At 36.1% G+C, this 15,769-nt stretch overlaps 1 protein-coding gene across 1 annotated transcript; it reads left to right on the top strand.

The window, feature by feature from the left end:
- Nucleotides 1–3,190: 3,190 nt before the first annotated feature.
- Nucleotides 3,191–14,771, top strand: si:ch73-264p11.1 (uncharacterized protein LOC100000923 homolog). Its single transcript, XM_033986240.2, has 5 exons — nt 3,191–3,282; nt 7,042–7,196; nt 7,827–7,890; nt 13,280–13,649; nt 14,621–14,771. Exons 2-5 carry the CDS (start codon nt 7,054–7,056, stop codon nt 14,653–14,655), a joined length of 612 nt encoding a protein of 203 aa, XP_033842131.1. The 5' UTR covers nt 3,191–3,282; nt 7,042–7,053; the 3' UTR covers nt 14,656–14,771.
- Nucleotides 14,772–15,769: the final 998 nt, after the last annotated feature.

Genomic DNA, 15,769 nt, shown 5'->3' with positions numbered 1-15,769 from the left:
AAATTTAATATTTTACAAATAAATTAAAATACATTTTTCCCAGTTTGGCCATTTTTGTGTACAAGTGTGCATGACCTAGTACCAAAGAACATCTCCAACATGTTAGTGCCATATGAACCATCTCACACTCTGAGGACGTCAGGGACCGGCCTCCTGCTGGTCCCAGAGTCAGGACTAAACATGGGGAAAAACATGCAGCTAAAACCTGAAACAGTCTTCCTGAAGATGTGAGACAGGCCTCTACTTTGACAATGTTTAAATCCAGGCTCAAACAGTTCTGTTTAGCTGTGCATGACTGAAACATTTTTACTCTTCTGTTTAATGTTCATTTTATGATGATTATTTATGTTTTGATTTGTTTGTATTGTAATTGTAATGTCTTTCTTATTCTCTAAAGCACTTTGAATTACTTTTTGAGCACATAAACTTGCCATTTAGGTTTAAAATTGTACTACAGTTTATTGTATTTCAGGGAATTCAATAATGTTACCTAGCAACCATGCAACCTAATGTACACAGAAATTATGATTTGACAAATCGAAATATAAGGACACAACTTTATTTTGCTATAGACATATGCTCTCCAAATTAATTAGAAATATATATAAATAAATAAATAAATAAATAAATAAATAAATAAAAATCTGCCATATGCACCTTTGACCTGGGAAAAAGTCCTCAGATTGCTGCATGTGACAGGAAGCTGAGCAAAGCCACAAAACTGTGTTGGACTGTGGTTATGTGCAGTGCAGCATATGAACAAGATTAAAAATCAGATGAAGTGACTTCAGTACATAGTAGTCATACAATAAGTAGCTATAACTATCTATGTGCAGCATATAAATAGAATAAATAAGATTAATAAATAAGATATTTAACTTTTGATTTGATCTAGAATATCCATGTTAATGTTTGTTTCTAACCGCTGAACACAGAAGTGAAATTTGTGCATTTTGTTTGATGCAAATAAACACCAACAAAGTCATCTTCAAACTTAATGAAATTGTATAGAAAACTACAATTTGATGTCTATCCAAGTATTTTGTTGAATTTATTCATAAAGAAAATGTAAGTGAAGTGGGCGAATAAAGCTTTAATTATAGTGAAATACATTGTGTGCTTAAAATTCAACAATTTGCCAAACTAGAATGAATAATGTAGTATAAATGAACAGGCTAATAACATGAAGACAAGCAGATGGCAGACCACTACCAGAAAAGTTACTTAGTGCATATTCAAAGCAACAAAGTCACCACTGAGCAATTGTAGATTATATTTATTGAATGAAAGGTCAACAGTAAATATACTATAATTTACTATAAAATACATTTTAATATAAATTTGATGTATGCTAGTATTTTGTAGTATGTGAGACAAGTGGAGAAATAAAGCTTTGATTATTGCTGGGTTTTAGGTGACATCACAACATGTTATAGGTGAGTGATATTTAATACAGACAAGGGTGCAGTGTGATGGTACAATAAAACATCCCACTTCAGGCAATGGTGGCAGATACAAAATGTCAGGTCTTCTCTCTTTTTTGGCGTAAAGTATTGAGAAGCAGCCTCCAGAACCACAGGACAACACACGCTCTGTCTCACAGATGAAATCACTATGAAAATCACTGCCAATCTGCTGCCACCGGATGATAAAGGGATGTTTTAGAAGAAATAACGGCTCCTTCTGCTCTGGGTGAATAGCTCCACACAGTAGACGTCTTATGGTTTCTTAATGTCTAATAAATTATGTAAATATTGGGCCATGTGTTTAATTACTTGATCCTGTTAATGCTGTTGTTCACTGATGTTAGCATATATATATTTAACTATATGAAATCCAACAAAATGCATACTGAAGTTAACCTTAAGTCACATCTAAAAATAACACAATACAAACTAAATGGGTGAAAATAGGCTTCTTGTTTATTCTAAGAAAAATACAAATAAAACCCAGCACCAGCTCACTCAAGAACACACAAAGCATACAGTGGATTCATATTTTATTTATTTATTTTTCGAGGATTAACATATGTTTAATATGAAAACACATGCTTCTTATAGGCATATGGTTAGCATTGGTGTTTAAATGTTTTTCCTCAGACTGATCGATTGTGATTTTTCGATTTTATTTAGGCACGTCTTTTCAAAAACAAAACAAAAATGGCTTTTAGTACTTATTTAATGAACATAATCAAAACCTACAGAGTTTAAATCATTGCCATTTAACACAAAGTCTGAACTCTGCTCCAAACCACACACTACTACAGACAGAGGGCTGGCTGTGGATTATATCACTGATTATTACACATGATTTGTCTGTCAGAGATTTGACTACTCAGCCATTGATGTGGGGCGGCTAAAATCAACATTGTGAAATTGCAGACTTTTTCTGTACAGTAATACGAGAAGTTGGTGAGTCTAGTCACTGATAGAAATCATCAGCTTCAACATTTGTGAATTTACCTTTTGGATATTTCAAAGAAACAGTAGAAAAAATGGCTCTTTCAAAGTCTTTTAAATCTTTGCTTTGGCTTTTAATACATTTTAAGCTGTACATTTGTAAATTTAAATATATATGTACTTATCTTAATGTATGTTTCACACTGATATGCTGCTTTGTTTTTACCATTTATTGTGCATGTTTATACTTAAAACCCATCTCTTCTCCCTGGAATTTAATAGAAGCTAGATAGGATATTTTGGGTTTTTATTGTACTTTTCCAATGCATTGTATTCTCTGTATATTTGTTTTGTGTTGACTTTTATGTGAAGCACTTTGGTCAGCTGAAGTTGTTTTAAATGTGCTATATAAATGAACTTGGACTAAACTGAATCTGAAGTACTTTAGTCAGTTGTTGTAAATGAGCTATAGAAATAAAATTAAGATTGGCAGTGGCATCACTACATTCTAATCTGAAAACAACCAATAGTATAATAAATTAAGACTAGGAGAATTATGCATCAAATTCAACTTGTCAAACTGAATGTAACTAAAGTGAATAGGCTGTGCCAAGAGGCTTTTTGGCTATAGTGTCATATAGGCCTACCACTCATGATGCGGTAAGACTATAAACAATTCATGTTTTTTTCTATTTTCGCACAGATGTCATCAGTCACATCATCCGCTCATCGACTTCCTGTGGTTTATATTTGCTACTCAAAGTCATCTCTGCGTTCTCCATTTCTCCTTTATCATAGCAGCAGTCTGCACAATGGATCTACACTCTCACCTCAAAAATATGATTTAAATTCATACTGCGCAGACTTGAGAAAGTGGTGCCAGGTAAGAAACTACATATTTTGTCATTAGAGATGGGAGATAAATAGATTGTAAGCAAAATCTAAAATATTACTAACGCGTTTATTCAAAAAAACGATTAAAAAAGGCTACAAAAGGAGCTGATTAAGAACAAAACTGACTGAAATGAATATAATTTTGCAATGCATTCAGGTTTTGAGTGATACTTGAACCTTGTGACATCAAAAAGAACGTGTTAGATAATTACAGATGGCCTTTTATAATATCAACATCATTATAATATTAATTTAAAAAACTGAGATATACATTATATTATCATCACTTCTCACAACATCAAAATATAGCTTCATTTCAACTGTAAGAATAAAGGTTATGCAAATGACATCTCAGCCTTTGGAGATTTTTTAACGAGTGGCAATGGCGGGTAATGATATTTTCACCTGTAAAAACTCAAAACATATTTAAAATGTGAAAGAGCTGCTAAAGTTTAATAAAAAAATATATAACTCTACACCTTAATAAAGTAAATGGTAGAAAACCAGTTAACAGCTAAACCACAGGAACACTGCAGATTCATGCACAATCATCACTGACACGGACGACAACAACAGCTCCACAGAACAAAATGAGAGAATAAAAACGTGTTTGTGCGTTTGCTAAAGTACACTACACCAGTTAAATGTTTGTACACACCATCTCATTCAATGTTCAATTAAATTTTTACTACGTTTTACATTTTAGACACATCCCGAAGACATCAAATATATGACGTAAGATATGTGGATTTATGTAGCAACAAAAAAGAGGATTTGAATATAAAACATAAAAAAATTGTTATTTCCTTTTTTGTCTTTGCTACATAATTCCACACATCTTACTTCATATATTTGATGTGTTTTGTATGTATATAAAATGTAGAAAATAGTAAAAAATAATAATAATAATAAATGAGATAGTGTGTCCAAACTTTTGACTGGTAGTATATAAACAGAAAAAAATAAAATACGACTAATTATCAAAGTATTAAAGGGAAAAATTAAATGGAAAAACTCCAGCTATATGACTTATGTATGACATTTATTTTTGCAAGTGCTGCAAAAGCTGCAAAAAAAAAGAAAAAAAAAAAAAAAAGAAAAAAAAAAGAGCAAAGCGTTTATTTAGTGTAACTCTATTTATTGAATGATAGGTTGACAATAATATAATGAGAGACTTATCAAAGGCATAATGGAAACAAGTACACCGTGATGTAGTTCGCCCCAGAGCAATTGTCTCTCAAAAGTAATGCATCACCACATGTTTATTTAGTTTAGATCACATATGTCAAACTCAAGGCCCGGGGGCCAAATGCAGCCCGCCACATCATTTTATGTGGCCCACAAGAAGGTAAATGAAGGCTTGACTGTCATTTTAAATATAAGTCTGTGCTGCTTTAATGTGTGCATTGACAATAAACTAATGAGATTTTCCCAACAAGTGACACTGAGAAATATTTGCAAATCATCCCAAATTGTTCAGGAAGAGGAAAATTTTCGGCGTGGAAGGCAGTTTCAAGAAAGATGCTAAAGGTGAATACAAGTTTGTGCTTTAAGGAGAAAATCTGTATGTTTTTTGTGTTATGAGGCGCGGTCGGTACAATCTGCGTCGACATTTTGACACCAAACATGGAGATAAGTATTAAAAAGTTTGCCTTCAAGAAAAACAACAAATTGTCCAATAATTAAAAGGCTAAAAAGGCTGTTTTTGAAGCAGTGCTGAAGGTCTTGACCAGATACACACTTTTAAAAATGTCAGTTTATCAGGAAAGTCACATACACAGATATGTAATATTTGCAACTTGAATAAGTAATAAATACAGTTATTTAACAAGTTTAAAATTAGTTACATTTATTTTACATGACATTCAGTTACATTTAGTGACATTTATCCTGCTGTCACATCTGGCCCTTGATGGCGGCCACTTTGCTGCTGTGGCCCTCGGTGAAAATGAGTTTGACACCTCTGGTTTAGATATAGTTTATAGACATTTAAAGCAGATCCACTCTCTGTGCACACACCGACATAAAGACTGAGGAGGCAAGGAAGATTAACTGTCATGCCCAAGGACACAACAAAACTGTCAATGGTGTAGACCAGTGGTTCTCAAACTTATCTAGTATAATATTTGGCTTTCCAAGTACCATCAGATGTAAACCCGGACTATATCAGGCCTACATTAGAGCTAAACATGATCTAAAGTAGTGTTGTCACGATACTGACATTTCAAACTTGATTTCAATACTACGGAATAGACTCGACACTCAATGCGAAATCCAATATATCATGATGATAATAAAAAAAACTCTCTTTAGACAATTTTCAAAATTAAATGGTAGTATTTTCTTTTATATTCCAATGTGTCTTATATCTGTGTAATCCCTCTGTCGTCCAGTAGGTTCCATAGTGGTTCATGGGTGTGTACTAGTCTATGTGTCTTATACTTGTTCTGATACAGCTCAAGATCATTCTAAAGCTTCTGGAAAGGTTCATTTCTGTCCTGTAACTGAAACTTTTTTAGTATCAGTTTGCTCAAATGAGGATCTAGTTTTGATAATAGTTTCAGTATTGCTTAGTACAACTTAAGTATCATCAGTTGTACATGCATCACAGTTTGAAAAACATGGTATTACACTTGTATTGTCGGTCTTACACACATAAAAGCGGGCTAATCATTTCATACATCATTTCGCTCGCATGTAAGTTAAAGCTTCCTCACAGATGTCACATGAACCAAACCTGCTGAATTTCCCATTATAAAGGAACTATAAATGCACTGAACCCTGAACAATGAGAACAATAGCAGAGTCGTTACGGGTTAAAAATGTTAGTTTCAGCTGAAACTGGAGACAATAGCTGTTTGTAGACCTTCAGACAGATATAAGGCAGTGTCCATCAGCAATCTGACCAGAACTGAAGAAGAGGCTTGGATGAGCAGCCAAACGTCTTCACTCCTACAACGATTTGTCCAGTTGACAGATTTAAACTCCATCTTTTTCTTTAAATACACCTCATCATTTGAGATCCAGAATACACACTTCTTCAATACTTTACAAAGATGTGAGTCTGGTCAAATAGGTGTAATTGACAGATGGATTTGCGAATCAGGGACACACATGGTCCATCGTATAAGAATTAATAAAGAAAAAAAATATCACAGGGGGCTGAAAAACATTACGGATTTCTGCAGAATCACAGAGCGAAGCCCTGAACTCTGTTAATCTGAGGTGAGATCAATTTGATTTTATTTGTAAATCATAGGTGACCAATGAGCTCCTTCGTTTCATGTGTCACTGAAAATAAACAAACCTGATTGAACTTGAGATGCAACGGAGGACGTGGGACCAAACTGATATCAAGCTGTATAAAAAAGAAAGAAAGAACATTTTAGATTCCTCTGGCAACCTCATTATACCATTTTCAGTGAGAATTCTAATGCTATGTGCCGTGTATTATTTTTGAGTAACCGCACAGGTAGTTCTGACAGCAGTTAATCAATGTTCTATGTCACTATGCTGTGAGCATCATAGCAAACATAAACAAATGAATTACTGTTAGGAGGGATTATCTTAAACTAAAACAGAGATACCTAATGCTTTGACCATCCACAGACAGCTACAAGGTCAGATGTAAAAGTGCACTATTTTCAGGTGGTGTGACGGTGGTATGAACAGTATTAAACAACACACTGCTCTTTGTTGTTTAATCCTTACTTAATCAAGCTCCTCTCTTATTGTGTTTTTTTTACAGGTTGTCGTGACAATGGCTGCGGACATGCCCCTCTGTTACCACGGTGCCCTCAGCAGGAAGGACTGTGAGGCGCTGATGGGGAAGAAGAACAAAGATGGCGCCTACCTGATCCGTGACAGTGAGACTTTCCAGGGAGCCATGTGCCTATGCGTCTAGTGAGTGACTGTATTCTGCACAGATTATTCAAACCAGATTGGCAATGTAGACTGAAATAAATACATGAATAATACAGATATATAATACATTTTATCAAGTAAAAAATAAATAAATAAATATTTGATTCATTCTGGTAATTTGGTTTGGAGTATTGAGATTTCACAGCCACAATGCACAACATCTCAAAAAATAGAAATAAAAGCATTTCTTATTACTCTAAAAAACTTTGTGTACCTTTTTGGGAGTGAGCTTGCCTCTACACATACCTGACTTGTAACTTGGCCTGCGATGGTATTCAACCCGTTTGTCTCTATGGAGATGTAATTGCTTTGCCAAGAATGCGCTACAGTTAAGCATAAAATGTATTTAGTGTATCTCCACAGAGAATGTTCCAAACTATGGCTTTAACTTTTCATCTCCGTGGAGACATACAGGATGCAGAGATATTATGTGGTCAGGCATTATAAAAGCTCTTATCGCAATATCCATCCTTATTTTTTCCTTCTTTGTGTATCTTTAAAAGCCCTATCTATTTTGAAAAAAATATGTCCGTTGCCATAGGGATGAATAATTGAAGGTAGTATTATTTTATTTTTATTTATTCATTATATTTTTGTTTTCCTCTGCAGTAAGAAGCATGTGATTTACACATACCGACTGCTCAAGACCCTCAACGGACAATACACACTGCTGGTAAAGAAACATTTTCCATTTAAATAAAAAATTAAAGGCACTGTACTGGTTTTTTACTGTCTTAAAAATGTGAAAACAGAATTATAGTTCATTTTAAACTAGGCCTGTTCAACTTGCAGATCAGGCCCAATAAGCATCTAATCCAGCTCACAGCCCAACTTCCAAATGTTCAAATATTTTCTATTGTTTATTGGTTCAGTTAGTCCTGATTTAGACCTGGTTTTGTTCTGGGTTAATACTAGTTTATTTCTCTAGTTTAATTCAGGATTTGCTCTAGTTCAGACCCAATTGGTACTAGTCTAGTCCTAGGTTGACAGCTGAATTTTCCAGAGCAAAAATCTAATATAGCTGTTATTATGTTATACTATTAGACCTAAAGATGTGTGTGTAATCCCTCAGTTTGCACCTCCAGCCCAGTGGCCATCTGGTTCTTAAGAACATTTAACCACCATGAATTCATGATGAGTTCATAATGATGAGTTCATAGGTGCCATGATTAGTTCCAGTGCTTTTTACAATGCTCCGTTTCCCCATGACGCTTTAGAATTAGATCAGATAAACTCACTGAAGTGGTAAGATATAGTGTTTACGCAGATAATATCACAACTTTCAGAATTATTAGAATGAGTGTGAACATTATGAAAGTGTCAATGGTGAGTAATGACATTTTCTTCTGTAAAAGCTCAAAAAACATCTAAAAGGTTAATACCAAATGTAAAACTCTACAACTCTGCTAAATGTTACACTAATAATACAATAAAATCAAGTAAAGAGTAGAAAACTAGTTAACAGTCAGTTAAATATCATGGACCCTGGAGACACACTCACATTTATCACTGACAGACTTTGAATCACACAGACAGACTGGACCTTTCTCTCCTTAAATAACACGTTTGTGAGTCTGTGCGTCTGTGCGAGGATGTTAAATGTTGTGTGCGAGTTAAAGTGTCCTTTATCTCCCCCTATTGTCAGCTAATAAGCTAGCCAACCTCTGCACTGTCAACAAGAAAATACTTTCAGTTTCCATGTTGCTCAATAAAGCTAATTTGAGCTAGAAAAAAAAAGAAGAAGACTCAAATGGACAAAAATTAGGCCACAAAAAGCAAATAAACACATTTTGTCTGTTGTGCTGCTCATAGTTCTGCCTCAGCGTTGGAATGTTGAGGAGAGTTTTTAAAATAAAATGATGTTGTTTGATTCATACTAAACGAAACTAAGCCAGACCAGGCAGCTGTGGCACTAGTGGAAACTTTAGTTGTTTTGTTGGGCAAAACACTTCAGCTACCTTTCCTGTGCACATGTTGCATACTTGAGTGTAGATGGTGGTCAGAGAGGCCTATAGTGCAGATCAGCAGTTTCACACTACCTGAAATATCTGAAAACAACCAATAGTAGAATAAACTGATACTTTACCCCTACAGAGTGTGGAGTGAATGAATAATGCACTGTAAATCTCTTTGGCCATCTTGAAAGGTACTATATAAATTCAATGCATTATTATACTTAGGTTTGCATGGCAGGTTTTTAGAATAAATTGAGTTTTACACCAGTCGATCACTGTTTGTGAAGAAAAGTTTAAAAATATGCTGAAAATTACAGGAAGCAGATATCTGAAATATTACCATTACCTTAGGGAGAATCTGATTTTAAACTGATCATTTAAACATTATTTTAACAAAATAAAGTTGTTTTCCTGTATTTTTATACATCAAATAACAATTTCTGTTTACATTAAATGCATTTTGGCCTAGTGAACAAGATGGATAGGTAACAATTATGGAATGAGTTATGTGATGTTATGATTTCCAACCAAGAAGTAAAATTTTAAACCTACAAATAAAGGCCAAACAAGGAAAATAAAATCTTAAATGTAATGATCCTAACTATGCTTTCGTAAAATTGGTAGTTTAACCTGTAAGGACACAAAAACAGTATGTGCCGACTGCTGCTAATCTTTCAACAAATTTAACCACAGTTGTCTCAAGTCTAACTAACTGTTCATCATTACTGCACAGACAAAGAGGTAGCTGATAATTCTATTTTCTTTTTTCACTGTGACAAAATCTAAACACATCCCGTTCATGTTTAAATTCACACGATGCATGGTTGTAGAAACAGATTGTTCAAGCTTAAACCACAAGTTACACACCTGTGTCGACTGTTCAGGTTTGAACTCAAAATGGAAACTCACCCTTAGCTGTAGGAGGATGTGATGTGCCAGACAGTCACTATTTTGTTCCAGTAATGTTTATTGTCGTCATTATTAATATTCACCAGGGCAAATGTGTGTTTTCCACTGCGGGCAAGTGCAGGAAGTTGCAGTCAATATTTTGCACGTGTGGCTGATATGTAAGTTATTTATATTGCAATTCTGTTTCAAGGGGGAAAAAAGGATAAGGAATGCTACAAGGGTCAAAGAAATATAAAAGATTTTCAAAAATATTTGTAGGTGCTCAATTGGAAATCGAGGTAGTTCTTAGCGAGGGAAAACAACTGTCTCCGTTTGGCAAAAATTTCAAACTCAATTTTGATATAAGAAATAGGCTCATTACTCCATACTGATACCATGAAGATGATAAACAATTTATATTTAGACAACAATTTCCACAATAGAAGTATATTATTAGCTTCTTCTAATATTTTCCATTCTTATAGGTTTTATTCCCTTTCTGCTCAAGACTCCTCAAACTATTCAATTGCCTGGGGTTCAGAATACACTCCTCTGTAAAAATATTACTGAGAGATTATTCTGGACTTGCCAGGTGGATCACATGGCATTAACATATCAAAGATGTACTTTGGTGCTAGTTCCATAGGGAGACTTGTTCACAAGCAGAGCTGCTTTAAAGTCTATTCTGAGCCACAGGAGCCAGAGACCTGAGCACAGGACTTATGTGCTCGTACTTCCTGGTTCTACTCAGGACCCGAGCAGCAGTGTTCTGGATGTACTGTTCTGTCTTAAGGCTCGTTTGGAGAGGTCAATGAGCAGGACGTTACAGTAGTCGAACCTACTGGAGACAAATGCATGAATAAGTCTCTCCAAGTCTGGCTTTGTGTCATAATGGAGGGGTTGGGGGTGGACCAAAGATGTGCAGGACTCGGGACAGGTTTACAGTGTTTTATTTACAGTTAGTGATAAATACAAACAATAGTCCAATAATCCAACAAGAGACGCAGGGCAGGGCGTGAGCAAGAGCCAGGGGCGCGTCGGGGAGACGCTGAGATGGTAACAGGGATCCGCTGGGAGCGGGGCACAGACCAGACTGGGAACAGAACCAGAGGAAGCAGAGCCTGAGCAGACAGGAGAGCGGGAACCAGAGCCGGGGCGTGGTACTGCTGGGGTCCAGGACCAGACAGGGTGGTGGAGGTAAGGAGTTGACAATACCAGAGCTGGAGCACGGAGTCAGGCACAGGATACGTGACTCATGACATTTTGACAGTATGTCTTAAATATTTGCAATGCTTTTTACATGGTAAAAAGCTGCAGATGTTATTGATTTGATGTGGCTGTTAAAGTTCAGTCTGAGTCCATTATTACCCCTAGATTTCTAGCCTGATTTGAAGGTTTTGGAGAGAGAGACTGGAGGTGACTGCTAACACTTTTTCTATGTTTCTGTGGGCCAAAAACTATGACTTCAGCCTTGTCTGAGTTTATCTGGAGAAAGTTGTTTTGTATCCACACAGTGATCTGTTGGATGCAGTGGCAGAGTGAATCCACTGGTTCATATTCACCTGCTGCAGTGAGACATAGATCTGAGTGTCATCTGCATAGTTGTGGTTGGACACATTATTGCTGCGTATTAACTGGCCTAACGGCAGCATGTAGAGACTGAACAACAGGGGTCCCAGGATGGCCCCTGGGGCACCCAATAAGTCAGGGCCATGTGATCTGACACACAGTTTCCAATTTCCAATCTCTCAAGTACTTCCTGTCTTCTAGATAGGACTTGAACCAGTTTAGTGCCGTACCAGAGATGCCCTTCCAGTCCTCTAGTCTCTGTAAGAGGATCCCATGATCCACAATGTCAAATGCAGCACTCAGATCTAACAGGATCAAGACTGAGACTTTGCCTGCATCAGTGTTCAGGCGGATTGAGGTTGTTATTTACGTTGTGGTATTGATGACATTTTTAATGCCCTGAACCTTGCCCTGAATACTGCAAACTCATTGGACTTAGATGTGGAAATTTGTTCTAATGGCTGTGGAGCTGGAGGGTTTGTTAATCTGTTCACTGTTGCAAATAGGACACGAGAGTTGTTACTGCAACTTTCAATAATGTCCAAAAAAGACCTCTTTCTTGTTCTACATAAACTGTGGTTGCACATCTGCATCTTTTCTCTGTAAATCCCATTATAAACCTGCAGTAAAATCATCAATAAAATTTAAACAGTGCTGGGGAGGTTTATATATGACTAAGTAGAGTATGGAGGAGGATTGTTTTAGCTCCATTTTAAAGGAAACATACTCAAAAGATGAAAACACCCCAAATGACAACCTATGAGTAACTATCTATTCAACGATCGGATTTTACTATCGGCCTTAAATGTCAAACATAGACTGATATGTTGGTTTGGTTAAAGAAAAGTCATTGACCTTTATTTGAACTTTTACTGTAAAGAGGGTAATTTGCAAAATGTGAATACAGTTATCTCATGGGCTTACAGTGAAATAAGGCTGTGGATAAGTTGTTTGCCATTTCAATTCATATAATTGGTTTTATTTATTCATTTGTTAGCTTATTTAAACAGGGAAAATGCACATTAATAAACATTTCTGTAAATGGGCCAGCTATACAACTAGTTTCCAACTGTAGTCCCCAGGTAAAGTGTAAAATACAACACTAAATTTCCATTATTACACTGGGTGGCAGTAGTAGACAGTAGTTGATGTGGTTGTCCACTGATCTGAAGGTTGACAGTTTGAATCCCACTCCCACAGATGAATGCTGTTGTGTCCTTGGGCAAGACACTTAACCCACCCCTCACCCCCAGTGTCTGCATTCACTGGTGTATTACTGTGTGTGTGAATGGGTGAGTGTTTCCTTGATATAAAGTGCTTTGAGTGACTTGAAGGTGGAAAGCGCTGTATAAAAATATGACCGGTAAAAGATAAAGTAAAAGATATAACACTTAAAAGAAGTCACATAAAAGCAGATTACTAGATGAAACATAACAACATTTTGCTGCTGATGATTAATATTGGCCGTATACATTGACAGGGCTTCTCAGCTGTCGATTTTTCTGGTTTCTTAACCAAAAAACATAATGGTCGATTTCTACTCAAGTTTTTCTCAGTGACATCAAAGTGTGGTTCAAATACAGAGGATACATAAAGTATATTTAACACCTAAATAAAAACTGTTTTGACTTACCTTTTTTTTCAATGTAGACAAGTGGAGCCTGTGAAGAAGAGTATTTCAAATCAATAGATGACCTTATCCAGCATTACAAGAGGAAAAACCAAGGACTGGCCATGCACCTTCGTCATTCTATAAAGAGGAAGACTGCACTGCTAATACGGGCCACAACACAGTGCCACAACCAGAATCAAGTCCAGAGACCGGAACAGGGACCGGAACAGGGACCAGAACAGGGACGAGAACAGAGACCGGACCATAGACTACAGGAGACCAGGGACCTTAGAGGACCCTGTAGTCCAGAAGTGAACCGGTCCTTGAGAGGAGGAGAGGAGAGACGGGAGGGTTGGGTACGAGAGTCAGTTCCCAACCCGGCTGAACATGAAGAAGTGGAGTATGAGAGTAAGTCATTTATCATTAAAGGCAATTAGTAGTTAATTAGTATCTATTGGTATGAGTCATAGATATATAAATTATTCATCCCAGTGCAACTCCAACCTTACTGTATTACAAAAATTAGAAAACATTTCCCACAAGTATAAAGTACATAAAAATAATGTTCTATTTGTCATATATTGAATGATCTATAGTAATTATTCTGACAGGTCTAAATCCCAGGTCAAGTCTACTATTATAGTGCCCCTGAGCAAGACATTTCATATACTTTACCCATCTTAAGTGTAAATGTGGCAGAAGAGTGATTTTTGGTGGTTTGAGATGTTGCAGCAGATTGGCAGTCACATTTCTGTCAGTCAGCCCCAGGGCAGCTCTGGCTAATTGATACTTTGCCGTGACATTATGCTGGGGGTTCTACATGTATCTCTATGCTGGAATGTTCAGCAGTTACCATGGTGACACAATGCACAATGCATGTTGACACTGGCAAAACATTTTTAAGATAGTCTGAAAACGCAAGAAAAAAAATACAAAATGGATTTATGCTGCACATTTTCAGAAGCCTGTGATCAATACAAGTGTTCATGGTCCTGTTTAGGGTGACTAAATGAAAAACAGTTGGCTACTGCTAGCTAGCTTGTGACTGTAATGTTATTTTAGAGGGACTTTTTAACTGTACAAATCAGCTCACCTGTTGTAGTTCCAGCTGAGTCGGTTCTTTATGGTCAGATTGTTTTAAAAAAAAAAAAGCTCAGGCAAAGCTCTAATTTGAGTAACAGAGCTTCAGACAGAGCAGTGCCTTTGGTTAACATCACACCTCCAGGGAATGTTGATGGTATTATCTACAAAGTATCAATAGTATAATACCAGTGAGTGTGGAAAATAAATGGAAAACACTTTGAGAAGCTTGCTAAGTACAATATAAACCAGAGGCCTTATTATTATCTATTGTTTATTTTTGCTTTTTCATTTTTCAGATGTTCCTGACTATGTGGAAGTGGAGCCTTCGTGAACAACATGTGATGCTTCAGTATCTTCGAAAACTTTTTTCTGCAAAGGACAAACCTGAAGATTATAGATTTATGAAGTTTTTTCACTGGACAAAAAGTACCTTAATTATAGTTCAATTTTCAAACAATATGAACTATAAAATGGGACAAAACCAAGACTAAAGGAGGCCTAGAGTGTAAAAACAAAACTAGAAGATTTCATAAGCTTGTCTATGTTTTCAAAGTGGCCCTGCAGTTACAGTTTTTTTCCATCACTTTGGCACATTTGTCTATTGAAAATTTACTTTTGTAAAACAACTTACACATAATCCTAAACAGATATTTAGTTGTCCAAAACAAAATTGAATCTCAGTTTTTCATTTAAAACTGATCAATCATCCTCCAAAAGCAAATTTTACCATAAAAATGCTCAGACTTTGTTCATGTGTCTGCCTGTGCTCTTTCAGTCATTTGACAGAGCAGCTCAGGTGCCTTAGTCCTGCTCTACGGGACCACAGAAAATCACTGGTTTAGTGCAGGTTCCCAATTTACACATGTGAATTTGGGGCTGGAAAGCGATATTGTATTTTGTAAAATATATATATGTATATAATTTAAAAATAAAATTTACACATTGGCAGTCATACATTTTGTAATATGTAATCAAAGACTTGGACAATGTTGGAGTAGCAAATACAGCAACGCTGCTTTTGCAATATGTAATTGCTCTTGAAAATCAGACATTTACAGCACATGTCACCAGATATACAGTATAGTGTATGTGGGCTGTCTCTGCTCCTACAGTCTTTGCAAGATTTTCGGTTTCATTCATTTGTGAAATTCTTTGTTACTACATTTTTAGTGCTCACAAATTGTATTTTTTGCTGTTATGTTTGAATTTCTATATTGAAAACGACAGTGTCAGGCCCAGTGTCCTTTACTATGTGTGAACAGACACGTAGTATTGAAAAAAACCAAAGTGAATCCAAGACGTGTTTGTGAATGGTCTGCCGCTTGAGAACTGTGTGAACTGATGAAAAATGTCCCAGATGTTCAGATACATGTTTGAATCAACTGATTAAACTAAACCAAGTTTCCCAAAAAAAAGTGCTAAAACTGTAAAGGTGCACTATGTAA

Source organism: Periophthalmus magnuspinnatus, chromosome 20 (genome assembly GCF_009829125.3).
Source record: "Periophthalmus magnuspinnatus isolate fPerMag1 chromosome 20, fPerMag1.2.pri, whole genome shotgun sequence".
Lineage (NCBI taxonomy): Eukaryota > Metazoa > Chordata > Actinopteri > Gobiiformes > Gobiidae > Periophthalmus > Periophthalmus magnuspinnatus.
The sequence above is the reverse complement of the archived record's forward strand: the minus strand, read 5'-3'. Positions and strand labels throughout refer to the sequence as shown.